Consider the following 17,589-nt stretch of genomic DNA (forward strand, 5'->3'; position numbering starts at 1 on the left):
AAATAAATAAATAGAGAGGAATCTGAGACAAAGATGGAGGTAGACTGTGGGTTGGTGGTCGGCTGAGTGGTGGCAGACCTTTGAGACACTACATACAGCCTATCCCCAAATCTTGTCTACAAGATGAATATTGGAACCATTTCAGTCTTTTCTTTTTTTTGTTCTGTTACTTATAAATCCCAAATGACTTATTTATTACTACATTTGACAAAAGTGTATCACTCTAACCAACATTCATTTAACTAACTTAGAGCTCCAGAGTCTTATTTTCTGTGATACCAGTGTAAGCCAATTAGTAATAGAAATTTATTCATAGTATTCATTATGTGTATTGGTAGACTATTAGGCCATTCTTGAATTGCTATAAATAAATACCAGATATGGGATAATTTATGTTTTTTAAAAAAGAGGTTTAATTAGCTCAAGGTTCTGCAGGCCATACAGGAAGCATGGCACTGGCATCTGCTTGTCTTCTGGGGAAGCCTCAGGAGCTTTTGCTCATGGTGGAAGGCCAAGGGGGAGTGGGTGTGTCACGTAGGGAGAGCAGGAGCAAGGGGTGGGGAGGTGCCACACTTTCAAATAACCAGGTGTCATGATTTTCTATTGTGAAGATGGCACCAAGCCATGAGGAATCCGTCCCTATGACCCAAACACCTGTCACCAGGCCCAACTTCCAATATCGGGGATTACATTTCAACATGAGATTTGGGTGGGGACAAATATGCAAACTACATCAGGTAGCATGAGTGTAAATTTTTCTATTTCAGCTTGTTCTGTGTTGGTACTGAACCTGGGGTAATACCTGACAGGTGTATAGGATGATGCCTGATCACACTTGTTTAGCACTCGTGTTTGCTATGAATATCATTGCATGCTGGCAGCATCTTTTTAACACAAAACATGCACTCAACTTATGTAATTATATTAAACCCAAATGTGACCATTTTGTTATTGTTGTTATGATTTAGCTTAGGTACGGAAAGCGTCCACTTAATTCAGAAAATGCAAAGAAAGCACCAGATTGCCTAATAGAACTTTTAAACCAGATGCAACTGTACAGGTAAGTATTAGATTTTAAAACAAAGTCATGGAAGTATGATCAGTCACCAGCAATGTTTGTCTCATGACCACTGTGCTAGGGCCCTGAGGAGTTGGGGCCTGAGCAGATATGAGGATTGATACGTCATTTAACACTTCTGGGTTTCTGGTTCTTCACTCATATGATAAGGGTTTGAACTAAATGTCCTTCTTAAGCCTCATGGTCTACCACGATACTAAAATGCTGTTCCTAAGAAAATTATCATCCAATTATGAAGACAAGGCAAGCATGGATATATATGTTAAAAATGCGGCTAAATGAAATATGCTATATCCATACAATGGTCTATTATTCAGCCTTAAAAAAGAATTAAATTCTGACACACGCTATACCACGGATGAACCTTGAAATCATTATGCTAAAGGAAAGAAACCAGATAACAGGGAACAAACATTATATGACTCCACTTATATGAGGTGTACCTAGAATAGTCAAATTTATAGAGGCAGAGAGTGCAAAAGAGGTTGCCAGAGGTTGGGGGAAGGAGGAGCTGTTGTTTAATGGGTACAGATTTCTGTTTGGGATGATGGAAGAGTTCTGGAAATGGATAGTGATGATGGTTACAAAACATTGTGAATATACTTAATGCATTGAATTTTATACTTAAAAATGTTTAAAAGGGTAAATATTATGTTATGTGTATTTTACCACAGTAAGAAAACACCAGCTGGGCGTGGTGGCTCACGCCTGTAATCCCAGCACTTTGGGAGGCCAAGGTAGGTGGATCACTTGAGGTTGGGAGTTCGAGACCAGCCTGACCAACATGGAGAGACCCTGTCTCTACTCAAAATACAAAATCAGCTGGGTGTGGTGGTGCATGCCTGTAATCCCAGCTACTTGGGAGGCTGAGGCGGGAGAATCACTTGAACCCGGGAGGCAGAGGTTGCGGTGAGCCGAGATCATGCCTTTGCACTCCAGCCTGGGTGACAAGAGCAAAACTCTGTCTCGAAGAAAAAAAAAAAAAGAAAACACCATACATACACAATACACACATTTGTACGTGCACACACACACACACTCTTATGACCATGTAACAAGAAATACAAAGGTGCCAGGATTTCAGAGGGGTGAGGAAGGCGAGTGGAGGGATGGGTTTCTGTAGTGGTTTGAGTTAATTCAGAGGGATTACAATGGAAGTGCTTCCTGAGTGAGGTTTTCGAAACAGAGTCGAATGGCACAGGGAAGGTGAGAGTAGAAATTGTTCCTTGTTGGAGAGAATGGCCTGTAAACGAAGGAAGGGAAGAAAGGAATGGCCAGTTGATTTGCTTAACTGAGACAGAAAGTTTCTGAGGATGGAATACATTGTTTGAATAGAAATTTTTACTGTTTTTCAAAGTCTGATATGCATGCAGTGTCCTTTGAATGTGAAAGCAAGCCCACGAAGGACTTTGCATTTGTGGAATTCCCGTGCTCTTTCAAGGGCACACAATTATCTGTGCATTCACTCAGCAAATGCACACTGAGCAATGTCGGATACCAGGCCCTGTGCTTGGTATGAGAGTGAGGGGAGGACGAGTTTTAGGTGCTCTTCATGGAAACATTTGACCTAATAGAGAAGACAAACTATAAGCAAGCAAATAAGAAAATTAACAAATAAGCAAATATGACCATTAGACAAAGAATAGCGACTCTTAGAAATGTTAGAGCTAAAATGTAGGTGTGGTAAAAGAGTGTATTAGCTCATTCCTGACCACAGCTTTCAGGGCCAGCTTAATGCAAGAGAAAGGGGAGCAAGTAGAAGGTAGGAAGGGATGGAGAGCCTCAGTCTCATCTTCCCTGGAGTCATCTGTCCTGTTCTCTACTAAAAAAACATCAGCTTCCTCTGTGCTGCCGTTGAAAGCTGACCTGAGACCAGGTGCAGTGGCTCACGCCTATAATCCCAGCACTTTGGGAGGCCGAGGCAGGCAGATCACCTGAGGTCAGGAGCTCGAGATCAGCCTGGCCAACATGGTGAAACTCCGTCTCTACTAAAAATACAAAAAAAATGAGCTGGGTCTGGTGGTGCGCACCTGTAGTCCCAGCTAATCTGGAGGCTGAGGCAGGAGAATCACTTGAACCCGGGAGGTGGAGGTTGCAATGAGCTGAGATTGCGCCATTGCACTGCAGCCTGGGCAACAAGAGTGAAACTCCATCTCAAAAAAAAAAAAGAAAAGAAAAAGATGACCTGAGAGTTTGCATAGTGAAGTTTCCAGGTTGGGGATGAGCAGGCAGGGAGGGAAGGGAAGAGAAAGGAGACACCACGTGTTCCCATGACAAGAAATGTCTGGAGAAGAATCTGAAGTAGCCTTGTAATCAGATGACTTACTAAGAAAGTCTGCTGCCACATCCAAGCCATCCCAATGACATTTACTGCTTTTACGTTTATTAGACTCAATAAACTAGAGCGCTTTCAAAATTTGGTTCTTCAAGAGTTGAGCAGTCTTAAGAAGGATATTCAGGCCCTGGAACACCTTGAGAAGGAGGTTCTGGTAAGTTTTTTTTGTTTGGAACATTTTCGGACTTCAGATCTTTCCCAGGGAAAAATAACGCTAACTACTTAAACAAAACTTTTGTTCAATCTTAGGAATTCTGGGGGAAACAGTCTGCTGATCTGCAATCTTTCTGTGATCTGCAAGTGCTAAGGTACTTTGAAAGGTGTTCTTTCTAGCAGAATCTTGACTGAAGTATGAGGTAATGCTTTAGCTAGAGAATGGGCAGTTGGTGACAGTGAAACTCCCATAACTAGCGAAATAGCTGCATCTTTTTGAACCGGCCGCTTTTGTGGCACCTCCCTGAGGATAGAGTGTGGCTAATGATACCAGTCGAGAAGTGTAAATCTTGAAAAGCCTAACATCCAAATTTCTGTGTTTTTTTAAAATGCCGATTGTTTTATTTTCAAGCAGTATTTTTAAAAATTAAAATGACTAGATTTTGAGAAAAATGTTTAGGCTTCTAAGTAAACAGTTTTCAGTTTCATACAAATGTTCAGTTATATACAAAATTGTGCTTTTGATAGACTATATTCTATTTTACTCATTTACACATTTTTTTAAACAACAAATGGGTTGATCCTGTTACAGCTCCCTGGACTGTAATTTGTCAGTGCATCCTCTGGGGTTTCTCTTTCTATCCATTTGGGATATCGTCCCATGTTCCGGAGCCCAAAGAAGGGGAGAGTTGAGTCTGGACTCCTACTTCTCTACTTCTGCCCTGAGGGAAAATTCTAGTGTCCTCTTCCCGTTAGAATAATCAAAAGGAATCCCCATATAAGTTTATAATAGTTAAAGCTTTATCTTCCAGTTGAGAATCAGCTGCTTTCACAGAAATTTAAGGCACATGGTTTTAGGAAGGATATTCTTCTGGTCATGCATATATTTCAAAGAAAAAAAAAAAAACTTTTAAAATTTGAGTTATCTATCCTGCCTTTTACTCCAGTTAACACAGTTAGTGATAATGACTGTGTGAACCATTCCCACAATCCCTCACACACCGTCTCCCTCCGGGTTGCATTATGTGTAGTTAAAGGTGATGACACCTTTTAAAGCGTCTTCTCTTTTTTTTTTTTTTTTTGAGGCGGAGTCTTGCTGTGTCACCCGGGCTGGAGTGCAGTGGCCGGATCTCAGCTCACTGTAAGCTCCGCCTCCCGGGTTCACGCCATTCTCCTGCCTCAGCCTCCCGAGTAGCTGGGACTACAGGCGCCGCCACCTCGCCCGGCTAGTTTTTTGTAGTTTTTAGTAGAGACGGGGTTTCACCGTGTTAGCCAGGATGGTCTCGATCTCCTGACCTTGTGATCCGCCCGTCTCGGCCTCCCAAAGTGCTGGGATTACAGGCTTGAGCCACCACGCCCGGCCGCGTCTTCTCTTAATACCCATGTTTGGTAGTGAACGGTTCTCCAAGGTCGTGGAATCAGAACCTCTTTACATATTTAACATTTACTGAGGATTCCCAAAGAGCTTTTGCTTATGTGGGTTCTATCTGTGAATAGTTTTCATATTAAAAATCGAGACAGATTTTTAAAAATACACTTATTTTAAAATAACAGTAAACCTTTTTGTGTTGATATAAATAACAGATTTTTATGAAAAATAACTAGACTTTTCAGAACAGGAAGCATGTGGGAAGAATAGCATTGCTTCATGTTTTTGCAAATCTCTTTAATGTCTGGCTTAATAGAAGCCGGCTGGATTCTCGTATCTGTTTCTGAGTTTAATCTGTTGTGAGTCATGGAGCCTTTGGGAAATTCCCCTGGACATTTTTGAGGGAGTAAGAATTTAAAAAACAAAAAATGTCTTATTATTATTATTACTAAAATAATTTTGACTTCACAGAACCTTTGGTTTCTTAGGGGTTCCCCAGACACACTTTGAGAACAGCTGATAAAAAGCCACACTGTGTTAAGCACTAGAGAAGACTGTATCCCCTCGTCTTCTGAAACCTGGGGGGTTCATTTATTTTGACTAAATCCCCAATTTTAGGCAACTTTCTCTTCAAATATTGTAAGATATTAATTACCATTTGCATTCATCTCCCTTTGATAACAGGTCCCTGTGTGAACTTAAATGCCTTAAAAACAACCATCTCCTAAATAGACCTCCCTTGGGGTTTTGCGTTTGTTCTTTTCTCTTCCAAACACCTAAGAAAACTTTCCTCTGCTTTGCCAGTGAGGGATGATGGTGATTCTCTTAGCTCACACTGAGTGCTTATGGGTGCCTGGCCCTGGGCTGAGTGCTTGATGTGCAAGGGCCTTATAATAAGTTAGTCAGCCTCATTCAAAGTCAAACAGGTATCCCTTGTCTGTCCTTGTCTTATGTTTTCATGTCAGTGATGGCCTATGTGTTTTGTTAAAGAAATGAAAAGAATATCCCTCAGACTGGCTTATTTTGGCCCCTAGCTTAGAACTCCAAGGAGTTAGGGATTCAGTGCTTTGATGGTGCCGATGAAATACCTCTGCGTATGTTGTGGGCCAGTGGTGCCGACAGAGAGAAGGCATAAAATGGAATCAAATGAACATGTTAATCTCTATGTTAATATCCTTGGTGGTTGGTCTCTATAATTATGTAATAAAATGGTCTGTGAAATAACTCTGATATGCAGATGTATCTAGATGTATGTTCTTGTTTTTAAATTGCCTGATGTGAATGTAATAAGAGATGGACCAATTTCTTCCAGGTTCAAATCAACTCAGACTTCATAAGAAAGCCAAAGCCTGATTTTGTGATTGCAGCCCTCAGGTAGGTGCAAAGATTTGCATTGTTCAGTGGATGTGAATTGGGGTCAGGGCAGGGGGCAAGCTCTAAAAGATACTGTAACGCTTTGTTCATAGGGCATCTCTGCAGCGGAGCTTCTCCTTTACAGCAATTTCTCCTGCCTTAGAAACTATCCTTTTGGGTCTGGGTCATTCCTTCAGTAAGTGTTTATAACTGAATGCTTACCCTGCATCAATTACTATGATGGACATAGAGATACAGGTTGAGTATCCCTCATCCAAAATGCGTGAGACCAGAAGTGTTTCGGATTTCAGATGTTTTTGGATTCTGGAATATTTGCAGAATATGTACTGGTTGAGCATCCTTAATCCAAATATCTGAAATTCACAATGCTCCAGTGAACATTTCTTTGACATTGACATTTTAAAAACTTTGGATTATGGAGCATTTTGGATATCAGATTTTCAGGTTAGGTATGTTCAGCCTGTTCAGTGGTTAACACACAAACGTGTTTAATGGAGGCAATCCATTAAAAGATACATTTTTTGAAGGAAGATAGAAAAATGGCAAGTAAACAAAATGATGACAACAAGTGCTTTGAGGGATATTAACAAGGTGCTTTGGCAGAGAGCAGTGGTATGAAGTGTCAACTTAAGATAGGTTGCTCATCAAAGGTCTCTCTGAGGAAATGACATTTAAAATGAGGTTTCAAGAGTAAGAAGAAACTAGACTTGTGGTTTAAAGTAACAGGGTCAGGTGGGGTCATCTTTGAGAAACAGTGAGTAAGGGAGGCAGTTATTTGAAGTGAAGTTGGAAGCATGGTAAACTCTCCATGAGGTAAGGCTTCACTGTCCATGTTGAGGAGTTTGAATTGTATACTAAGGATTAGAGAAAATATATGTGGTTTTTTGGTGAAGGTATTGATGATCCTAACCTGGGAATAGATTAGGATAATATAATCTGATTTATATTTTAAGAAAATTACTCTAGATGCTATGTTAAGAATTGATGAGCGGAATGAAGACTGGAAGAGGAGAGTCCAACCAGAAGTCTTTTTGTGTCCAAGATGGTGGTTCTAAGCAGGAGGATAGCAGTGGAGGTGGTGAGAAATAGAGAGATTTCAGATATATTTGGGAGCTAGAGTTAATAAATTGCTGATAGCTGGAAGCAGTAGGTAAAGGAAGAAGAATGAAGTCAGTCTTCTAGGTTTTTGTCTTTTGCAATGAGATGGATGGTGTTGCCAATTAGAGAGATAAGGAAGACTCAGGGTGGGAGGAAAATATGGGTCAAGCAGGAACTATAGTTTATTTAACATTTTAACTTGCAGGTGTCTGTGCACATCCAAGTCTTGATGAGAACCCGGAGTAACTGGGCAATTTTCCAGGAAAATACAGTTTAACAAAATGGACTTCTAAATAGATGGGACACCTTAGCAGACAAATCTTCATAGAAGAGGGAGACAAAGTTGTCAATGAAATACCCTACAAATATGTGTAGGATCCAGATTATATCACAGAGGAATTCTACTAGTTTTTTAAAAGAAGGATAATGTTGGTGCTGCTCAAACCATTCTAGCACATAGGAGATTAAAAATTTCCTAGTTTTAACATAAATCTTGCATTACGATGTCAAAATGCAACAAAAATTGCAGAGAGGTACAGAACAATCTCACTTAAAATAACCACTCTAGGCTGGGCATGTTGTCTCGTGCCTATTAATCCCAGCACTTTGGGAGGCTGAGGCGGGTGGATCACCTAATATCAGGAATTTGAGACCAGCCTGGCCAACATGGTGAAACCTCATCTCTACTAAAAATACAAAAATTAGCTGGGCATGGTGACGGGAATCTGTTATCGCAGCTACTTGGGAGGCTGAGGCAGGAAAATTGCTTGAACCCGTGAGGCAGAGTTTAATCCAGCCTGGGCAACAGAGCAATACTCCGTCTCAATAATAATAAGAATAACAACAACAATAATGACTACAACAACAACCACACCAAAATTCCACATAAAGTGTTGGCAAACAGAATTTAGCAGCATATTGTCATGAACAAGTGAGATTTATTCCAGGAACGCAAAGATGGTTTGATATTAGGGATACTAATACATTAATTACCAGTAGATCTAGGGAGAAAAATCATTATGATTATCTTTATTTCCAAAAGCATTTGAAAATTCTACATCTGTTTTTGAATTTGCATAAAACCTAATAAAATAGTAGTGACTAGTTACTCAGTAGTATGATAAATCTCAGCCCAAAAGCCAGTATTCTGCTTAATCGTGAAATTCTAAGTGCATTATCACTAAAATCAGGATGAATGAATGGGAGATGGAATAACATAAAGGTATCCATTCTGTCTACATTAGTGAAGGAATTAAATCTACCACTCTCAAAGCCCCAGCAGGGTTATTTTTTGAAACTTGACCAGCTGATTCTAATGTATAAGGACAAGGAGAGGGGAAAAAGCAGATAGAATATGGTTGAAAAACAAATTAGAAAAAAGAGTACTGGTACAAGTCCAAAGCAATTAGAAGGGAGTTAATAATGAGTTTCAAATCCTAAATAAACAAAATGGAAACCACAGGAGAAGGAGTAAAACCAAACCTGGTTCTTTAGAAAGACTAGATGCATTAAACAAACTTCCACTTCAGACTGATCAAGAAAATAAAATGATAGAGAAAGCACAATTGAAATTTTGAATGAAATGTAGAAATAACCAATTCATAGAGGCCTTAAAAAGCATAGGAGTATATTAGAAACAGCAATATGTCAATAAACTTGAAAACTTAGATGAAATGAATAATTTCTTAGATGAATATGAATGAAATGTAGAAATAACCAATGTAGAAATAACCAATTCATAGAGGCCTTAGAAAGCAAAAGAATATATTAGAAACAGCAATATGTCAACAAATTTGAAAACTTAGATGAAATGAACAATTTCCTAGATGAATATGTATTACCTAGAATCATAATTAAAGAAATTAAATTGATAGTATAAGAAGCCTATCCTTAATTTATAAAAAAATACATCAGGTCCTGATATTTTTAATATAAGTTTTATCAAATTTATAGGGAATAAGTAATCCATAAACAAATGATTCCAAGGAAGAGAGGAAAAAGGAAAGCTTCCCAGTTTATTTTAGGAAGTTTCTATAACCTTGATACCAAAACAGGGCAAGGACAATCATGAGAAGAAAATTATAGATCAGTCTCAAATGAACATAAATACAAAAATGCTAAAAATTTAGCAAACATACTCCACCAGTATTATGTGTATGGGTAGAGGGTGTGTGTGAGTGTGTGTATGTGTGTATGTGTGTGTATTGAGAAAAAAAGAAAAACCATTAGAAGTAGATGGGTATCATACATGCAAGGATGGTTTAACATTTAAGAATCTATTAATTTATTTTTACTTGATCAACAGAACAACCACATACTTATTCTAGTAAATTCAGAAAACACATTTGATAAAAATTCAGCACCCATTCATGAGTAAAATCCAACCAATAAACAATAAGACTCTTAGAAAACTAGGGATACAATGTCTGCAGCAACACTGAACTTAATGGTGAAACATTTAAAATCATTAACAATAATTTCTGTTCTTTCTTCCTAGTTAGTGTACTGCTGATTCTAGTAATTTCTGGTTAGCCTTAAGTGTCCTTTTGAGGTTTGTAATGAGCTTTCTTGCATGATTTTTCTCCAGCAAAATTCTGCTCAGATTCATGTGTAAAGAAAGTAGAGAGAAGGCTTCATCTAGGGGAGTGTTTTTGCCAGAATCCAGAGGCAATCTCAGTCCAAGAAATTGAGGGTGTTTGCTCAGGAGTTGTTAGAGTGATGCACCTTAAGCCTGACTGGGAAGGAGAAATCGAAGCCAGTTCCTTCGATGGACCAGTTAGATAAAGTAATGGGTTCAATGGATGGGCATTTCCTGTGGATAAAATTGTCCAGGTAAGCAAGGAGAACAAGTGATGGCAAAAGGCCTGGAAGATGTGGTCAGAATGCGGGATGTTGAGAATCAAGACATCTATGATGATAACAGGTTAGGGTGCACACAGCTGTGGTGGCACTGAAGAAACTACTAGAAGAAGGAGGGACTTGAAGAACCAAGAAGCCGGAGCTTGAAAACGGATGCTTCGTGACAGTGTTGTAATTACTGCTAAGCTGATAGGAACCAGGGCCCAGGGGACAAAGGGGCCAGGAGGTTGATAGTAGAACGCAGATGGATGACAAACGTCAGCAGGGAGGTTTCTGTGAGAGTCAGAGTCATGCCTGCGTGCAGCAGTGGAGAGCAAGGAGAACGCTACTCCTCTGCCTGGCCAGGAAGTCACGGGGTTTCAGAGGAAAAAAAGCTTTCAATTGAGTCAGGGTGTCGGGGGAGGTGGTACCTTCAGAAACCAGCCATGTTTTAGTTAGAGGAAAGGAAATATTTTCTTCTAGAAGAGGCTGAGGATATTCATTTGCTGCTGGCAGATTGAATTGTAGGGGCAGGAGAGGAGGACCTCAGGGAGTGGGGAAGGCAGGGAAGAGCAGTAGATAGACTGGGATCCAGGAGGAGATGTACACACAGCATCAGGTGAGGATGTGGGGGTTGATGACCATCTTTCAGCAGCTACTAAAGCAAGAGGATTTGAGACCACTGGAACTGACTCTGAGCTTTTCAAAGGAGGAAGCTTATAGTTATCTCTGAGAGCCCTGTGTTTTGCTGAATGGTCCTTCAGCTGATGATGCTATGACTTCGTGAGTTTTCTGGCAGAGTCATGGAGGATCACAGAGAAAATAAGTACGGAATGTGTGAGACAACCACCAACTATTCTGTTCTTGGATGCAGTCTCTTTAACGATAGCAACCCCACCCAGCTGGATTCTTTGAATATTATTTTGTTCATTCTCACAGCTTTTAATAATATGGCTTTTTATACAGATATCCACTTGGGGATTTTCTGTAATTTAGAGGTCTAAAGTAGATTTTGTAAGCAGACCATATCCAAGTATATTTTTGTAAGGATGTAATTCTATTTAACTTGAAAGTATAGTAATTACTTTTGCAAAACTTGTATTTAGTTTAATTTTAACTTGAGAGTAAATAGAGTAGGTGATTTTTTTTAAAAAAAACTGTTTTCATGTTCAAGACTGTGCTTTATTATTTTTGACCTGATAATTCCACTTCTAGGAAATTATCTTAAAGATGAAATTGGACAAGTGCGAAGATACGTGTGATAATATATATTACAAACTTGATCGTAATAGGGAGATAATGGAAAGTGCCTAGATGCCCAGCTAAATACAGTCGTATGATATGCCATGTAGCCATTACAAAGAAAGATTTAGATGATATTAATTGACTTGAGAAGATGTTTAACAGTAAGTGAAAAGTCGCAAAGTAGCATATATAACATGATCCCACTTGTACGAAATGTTATATGAGTATGCGCCTGCTCATCACTCAATAAACAACTAAGTCTTTTAGGTGTCAGGGACTGTCTTAGATGCTGGGGTAGAACGATATCCACAGGATCCCTGACCTCATGGTGTACGTTCTATAGGATTGACTGGTGGTAATACAGGAAACAGATGAGGATTCGTACCTGTGCTAAGAAGGAAAATACTGTGGATAAGAGAGAGATTCACAGCGTGGAAGGAGAAAAGGCCAAGTGAAACCTCTCTAAGGATGTGACATTTGAGCTGAAATCTGAAGGTTGAGATGGAGCCAGCAGCTTCTGAGGAAGTCCATTTCAGAGGGAACGGCCCAGGCAGATGTTCTGAGATTAAGTATATTAATATACTAATATATTTAGTATATTCTAAGAATTTAGGGAGGGCCCCAAGAGAAGAAGCAAGGGCAGAGTACATAAGATGAAGTTAGGAAGGGTGTGGGTGGGGATGGTGGGGGTGACCCAGGACCTTACAGGCCATGGTAAGGAGTTTGGATTTTATTCCAATTGCAATGAATGGGTAGTAGTCAAAGGACTATTTTCGAAGGCATGTATGTTTCGGGGTGGGGAATTGGATGATATGGGCAGTAGAGAAGGATCTGGAAGGATTGCTGATGGCTTGGATGTGATAGGTGGGAAAAGGCAGGATCAAGGGCAGCTTCTAGGTTTGGGGCTTAAGCAGCTGGGTGGAGACCGGTGTCACTTAAAGAGTTGGGGAAGATTGGGAAAGGACCAGTTGATTGGCCGGGGGAGGATAAAGATGGATATGCATCTCACATTCAGGACATACATTCCATATGTGAGTTCAGCATCTGAATGGCATTGTCTTGTGGGTAACTGGATATCTGAGACTGAAGCTCATGGCTGGGGGCTGAACGTAGACTGGATGAGTTGACCGAGGGATTCAGCATAGAGAGGCAGCCCAGGACAACATTCTTGGGCTACTCCAATGTGTTGAAGTCAGGTAGGGGAGATGAAGCCAGCAAGAGGATGAGGAGTGACGAATGAGATAATCAGACTATCATCCCCCTAGACCTTTTGGCTGAGATCAAGTGTGGAGATAACCCGACAGGGGGAGGGCGGTTATGGAGGATGAGCGTTTGCATGTATTTATGTACTTGGATGCGAAGTAAGAGGTCTAGATTCTAAATGGATGTTGTAGAAATGTCAGCTGGGTTTATTTCTGTGTGGTGATATTTAAAGTAAATTTAATTTCTATCTTAGGTCATTCTGTGTTTTTACAACTTACTGAAAGATAGGGGGTCGGGTGCGGTGGCTCATGCCTGTAATCCCAGGACTTTGGGAGGCCGAGGAGGGCAGATCACGAGGTCAGGAGATGGAGACCGTCCTGGCTAAAATGGTGAAACCCCATCTCTACTAAAAATACAAAAAATTAGCCGAGTGTGGTGGCACGAGGCTGTAGTCCAAGCTACTCAGGAGGCTGAGGCAGGAGAATCGTTTGAACCGAAGAGGCGGAGGTTGCAGTGAGCCGAGATTGTGCCACTGCATTCCAGCCTGGGCAACACAGTGAGACTCTGTCTCAAAAAAAAAAAGAAAAAGAAACAGACAGATAGGAGTTACTTTTGTATAATAAACAACATAGAAGTTGATAAAGAGTTACGTTTTCTCGCTCTCCCCAGCCTTTCCTCTTATCTGTGATCCAGAGATAAATACCTCTTGATAGTTGGGAGTATATTCTTCCAAAGATTTATTCTGATGCTTACACCAGAATATATACAAATATTGACACATGCATACGTATATATGTTTTTGTTTTTGTTTTTTTTTTTTGAGATGGAGTTTCGCTCTTGTTGCCGAGGCTGGAGTACAGTGGCAGGATCTCAGCTCACGGCAACCTCATCCTCTGAGGTTCAAGCGATTCTTCTGCCTCAGCCTCCCGAGTGGCTGGGATTACAGGTGCTTCCCACCACACCCAGCTAATTTTTTTTTAATATTTTTAGTAGAGACAATGTTTCGCCATGTTGGCCAGGCTGGTCTCGAACTCCTGACCTCAGGTGATCCACCCACCTTGGCCTCCCAAAGTGTTGGGATTATAGGCGTGAGCCACTGCATCCAGCCTGTAAATATATTTTAATGATATACTAAATATATATTATTCGTTCATTCAGCAATAAAAATAGGACTCACCTCTTAGGCAGCAATATAGATCTTATTTTTTAATAACTGCAAAATAGTTTATAAACATGCTATAACTTACATATCCTTTTCCCTATAAGATATCCAGGTTGTTTTTAATTATGATTAAAAAAATTTGTAGTGTGTATCTTTGTGCATATATCTTGAGTTACATTATTGAGAGAAAAAAAATACTGTTTTCTTTTGAGGACATAGCAATAGCAACAAATCTCCCAATCAAAATAGGACTAAAAGAGGATATTAAAAAAGACTCATCTGGGCTAAGAATATTGGAATAATTCCCAGCTCCAATAGAGACTTGGATTAAATGTGAACTAAATGTGCGTGTTGCATCTGGTCACAAGTAACGGAAAGTGGACTCTGGCAGCTAAACCAAACAGGGCTTTTATTTTTTCCCCTGTGAAGAGTAGCAGCGTAGTCCAGGGCCAGTGGTACAGCAACTTTAAGTAGTCATTAGGGACCTGGGCTCTTTGAGCTTTCTGCTTTACCGTTCTTTATGTGACCTGGGAATTTTGTAATTACGGCGTGGCTGTTGAGCCTCTAGGTACCTTTTCTACACCCCAGGCAGGAAGAAGGAGTTGAGTAAAACTAAAAGGTACAAGATGTGTGCCAACACCCTCCCCTTTTTCGTTTTTTATTCATTTAGTCTATTTTGAGATGAGGCTTTGCTGTGTTGCTCAGGCTGGTCTTGAACTCCTGGGCTCAACTTATCCTCCTGTCTCAGCCTCCCAAAATGCTGGGATTATAAGCGTCTGCCACCATGCCCAGCTTCCTCCCTACTTTTTAAAATCAGGGAAGCAGTTTTCCTGGAAGCCCAAGCTGATAGATTTTTGTCTGCATCGTAGTGACCAGGACTAGGTCACAGGGCTCACTCTAGTTGCAGGGGAATCTGGAGAGGTGAAAATTTGACTGAGTGTGTCACAGCAGTCCCCAAAAATGAGGGCCTCTGTTAATAAGGAAACAGGGGAGAATAGGTGTTGGATAGGTAACTAGTCATGTCTGTTATGCCTGAGTTAAATTACACATGCTGCACACAGAAAAAAATGGAGAAATAACTTACGTCGCACAGGTGATTCTGCCATTCTTCTCAATAGGCGTGTGCCCTGGAGTTTGGGTGGGATGGGAGAATCCATTCCCTCAGTTGATACCAACTCCTACCAGCCTCTTACTTATGAGTATCTAATTAGGCTAATAGGCAGGGCATGGTGGCTCATGCCTGTAATCTCAGCACTTTGGGAGGCCGAGGTGGGTGGATCACCTGAGGTGAGGAGTTTGAGACCAGTCTGGCCAACGTGGTGAAACCCTGTCTCTACTAAAAATACAAAAATTAGCTGGGTGTGATGGTGCGTGCCTGTAATCCCAGCTACTCAGGAGGCTGAGGCAGGAGAATCGCTTGAACCAGGAGGCAGAGGTTTCAGTAAGCCGAGATCGTGCCACTGCACTCCAGCCTTGAGACAGAGTGAGACTCCATCTCAAAATAATAATAATAATAATAACAATAGGGCTGATTGCCAATCTGTTTATTAACGACATATAGTTTTCCTAGTGTGGCCCTTAAAGTCAGGCCACCCACTTCGTCTGATGCTGTAACAGAGAAAGAGCCATCTTATCTCCAACATCCAACAAAATCACCTATTATGTTAAACTGTCGAGAGATGGCATGTACATCCTCAGAGTGGCATGTATTGAAGAGGTTTCCGAGGATAACCAGGCAGTTTCTGCCGAGGACACTGACATGAGCTTTTGACGAACATGTAAGATGCTTCACTGAATACCTGAGTTAGTGAGATGTAGCGGATAAAAAGGAGTGATGCTCATATTGGCTCACAGGGTTCTTAGGGACTAAGAGGAGGACACTTTGGCCTTGACTAATTACTGCTCTCCTTTTCCTTTTCTGCCAGCCTGGGCTGCCTGAAGACGAAGATAAAGAGCAGGGTTACTGCTGGCTCAGGCCACGTTAGCCAGACCTCCGTGCACTGTATGCATTCAGTTTCCTCCCCTCCAAACAGCATCCCTGGGAACCGCTGACTTCAGATAGAATATATGTTGGTAGTTTACAATTGAGTTATCTATTTGTTCATAAAAATTAACCTTTCTTATTAAAATTTGGTCAGATAGTATTAGCAGAAAGTTCAGGATGTTAAACAACTTGGAGTGGTGTTGCTTTTTTTTATAATTTTAAAAGTAAAATGGACTTTTTTGTTTGAGAAATGTCTTCAAGTTTTGTGTAAATAAAACACTTTAGCAGCATCTGTATAAATACAATTTAATGCATCTCTTGGAAGGAGAAATTTGAGTTGAAGATGATGAAGATAGCTCAGGTAAAAATGGTGGCTTTACATTTTTTTTAATTGATTAATTAATTTTTTTTGAGACAGTCTCACTCTGTGGCCCAGGCTGGAGTGCAGTGGCATGATCTCGGCTCAGTGCAACCTCTGCCTCCCAGGTTCAAGCGATTCTCTGCCTCAGCCTCCCAAGTAGCTGGGATTACAGGTGCATGCCACCATGCCCAGCTAATTTTTGTATTTTTAGTAGAGATGGGATTTCACCATCTCGGCCTGGCTAGTCTTGAACTCCGGACCTTGTGATCCACCCACCTCGGCCTCCTGAAGTGCTGGGATTACTGGCATGAGCCACTGTGCCCAGCCTGTGATATGTTTTGAAAATAAAGTTATTAGAAGGTCTCATTTGATCTGCAAATATTCTCATTTCTCCAGCACTTCAACAAAGTGTCACCTTTAGCGGGGGAGAAATATTCATCATGTCGTTATTAATTACTAAATGCTCTAGTGAAGTCTGAGTGGATGAAGTTGCATATACAGTTAAGCATTTGAATTTATTTTGGAAAAATGAAGCCTACATAATTTAAGGCCATCTACAAAGTAACTTTGTTCATGACTGGATAAGTGAAGTGAAAGACTACAGAGGGAATACTTTATTCATTATATAATAAAACTTAGTTACATTATGTAGGTTATTAATTTACAGTTTAATTTGTCTAAAATAATGTTTATAAGTCCAGTTTTGCCATCTTTTCTTACATATATATATATTTATATATATATATTTTTATATTTTTTTGTTTGAGACGGAATTTCGCTTGTGTTGTCCAGGCTGGAGTGCAACTGCCTGATCTCAGCTCACTGCAACCTCCCCCTCCCAAGTTCAAGTGATTCTCTTGCCTCAGCCTCCTGAGTAGCTGGGATTACAGGCGCACAGCACTACTCCTGGCTAATTTTTGTATTTTTAGTAGAGACGGGGTTTCACCATGTTGGCCAAGCTGGTCTCAAACTCCTGACCTCAGGTTATCTGCCTGCATTGGCCTCCGAAAGTGCTGGATTATAGGCATGAGCCACCGTGCCCAGCCAAGAGCACTTATTTTTTATGTCCAAAAACATGAATGAGGTTAACTAACTTCATTTCATTTAGGTATATCCAGTTCAGGGCTCACAGTTTCTCATGACCTGGGAGTGTATGGATTTCAGTGCCATTACATGGACTGTCTTCATTGAAGTACCTCTGAAGAATTTATATGACTTCCAGTACCTAGTGAGCATATATTTGAGCACTGTTCTCTACAAACCCTTGAGTTAGCTGATGTGGAGGATGTTAGGATGGATACGACACTATCTTAGCTGCAAGGAACTTAGTCTAGAGAGGACAGTAAGACACCCAGGTCACTGTAAATCAAGGCTCTATGTGACAAGTGC

At 40.5% G+C, this 17,589-nt stretch overlaps 1 protein-coding gene across 1 annotated transcript in view; it reads left to right on the forward strand.

The window, feature by feature from the left end:
* SYCP2L (synaptonemal complex protein 2-like) overlaps positions 1-16,139 on the forward strand; it is a 91,366-nt gene extending 75,227 nt beyond the window's left edge. Inside the window, exons 24-28 of the mRNA XM_011962913.1 lie at positions 969-1,060; positions 3,468-3,567; positions 3,663-3,721; positions 6,248-6,309; positions 15,781-16,139. Coding sequence (XP_011818303.1) covers positions 969-1,060; positions 3,468-3,567; positions 3,663-3,721; positions 6,248-6,272 — 276 coding nt within the window. The 3' untranslated portion in view covers positions 6,273-6,309; positions 15,781-16,139. The remainder of the gene's footprint in view (positions 1-968; positions 1,061-3,467; positions 3,568-3,662; positions 3,722-6,247; positions 6,310-15,780) is intronic.
* Positions 16,140-17,589: the final 1,450 nt, after the last annotated feature.

The sequence above is a fragment of the Colobus angolensis genome, unplaced genomic scaffold, assembly GCF_000951035.1.
Source record: "Colobus angolensis palliatus isolate OR3802 unplaced genomic scaffold, Cang.pa_1.0 Scaffold6, whole genome shotgun sequence".
Taxonomy (NCBI): domain Eukaryota; kingdom Metazoa; phylum Chordata; class Mammalia; order Primates; family Cercopithecidae; genus Colobus; species Colobus angolensis.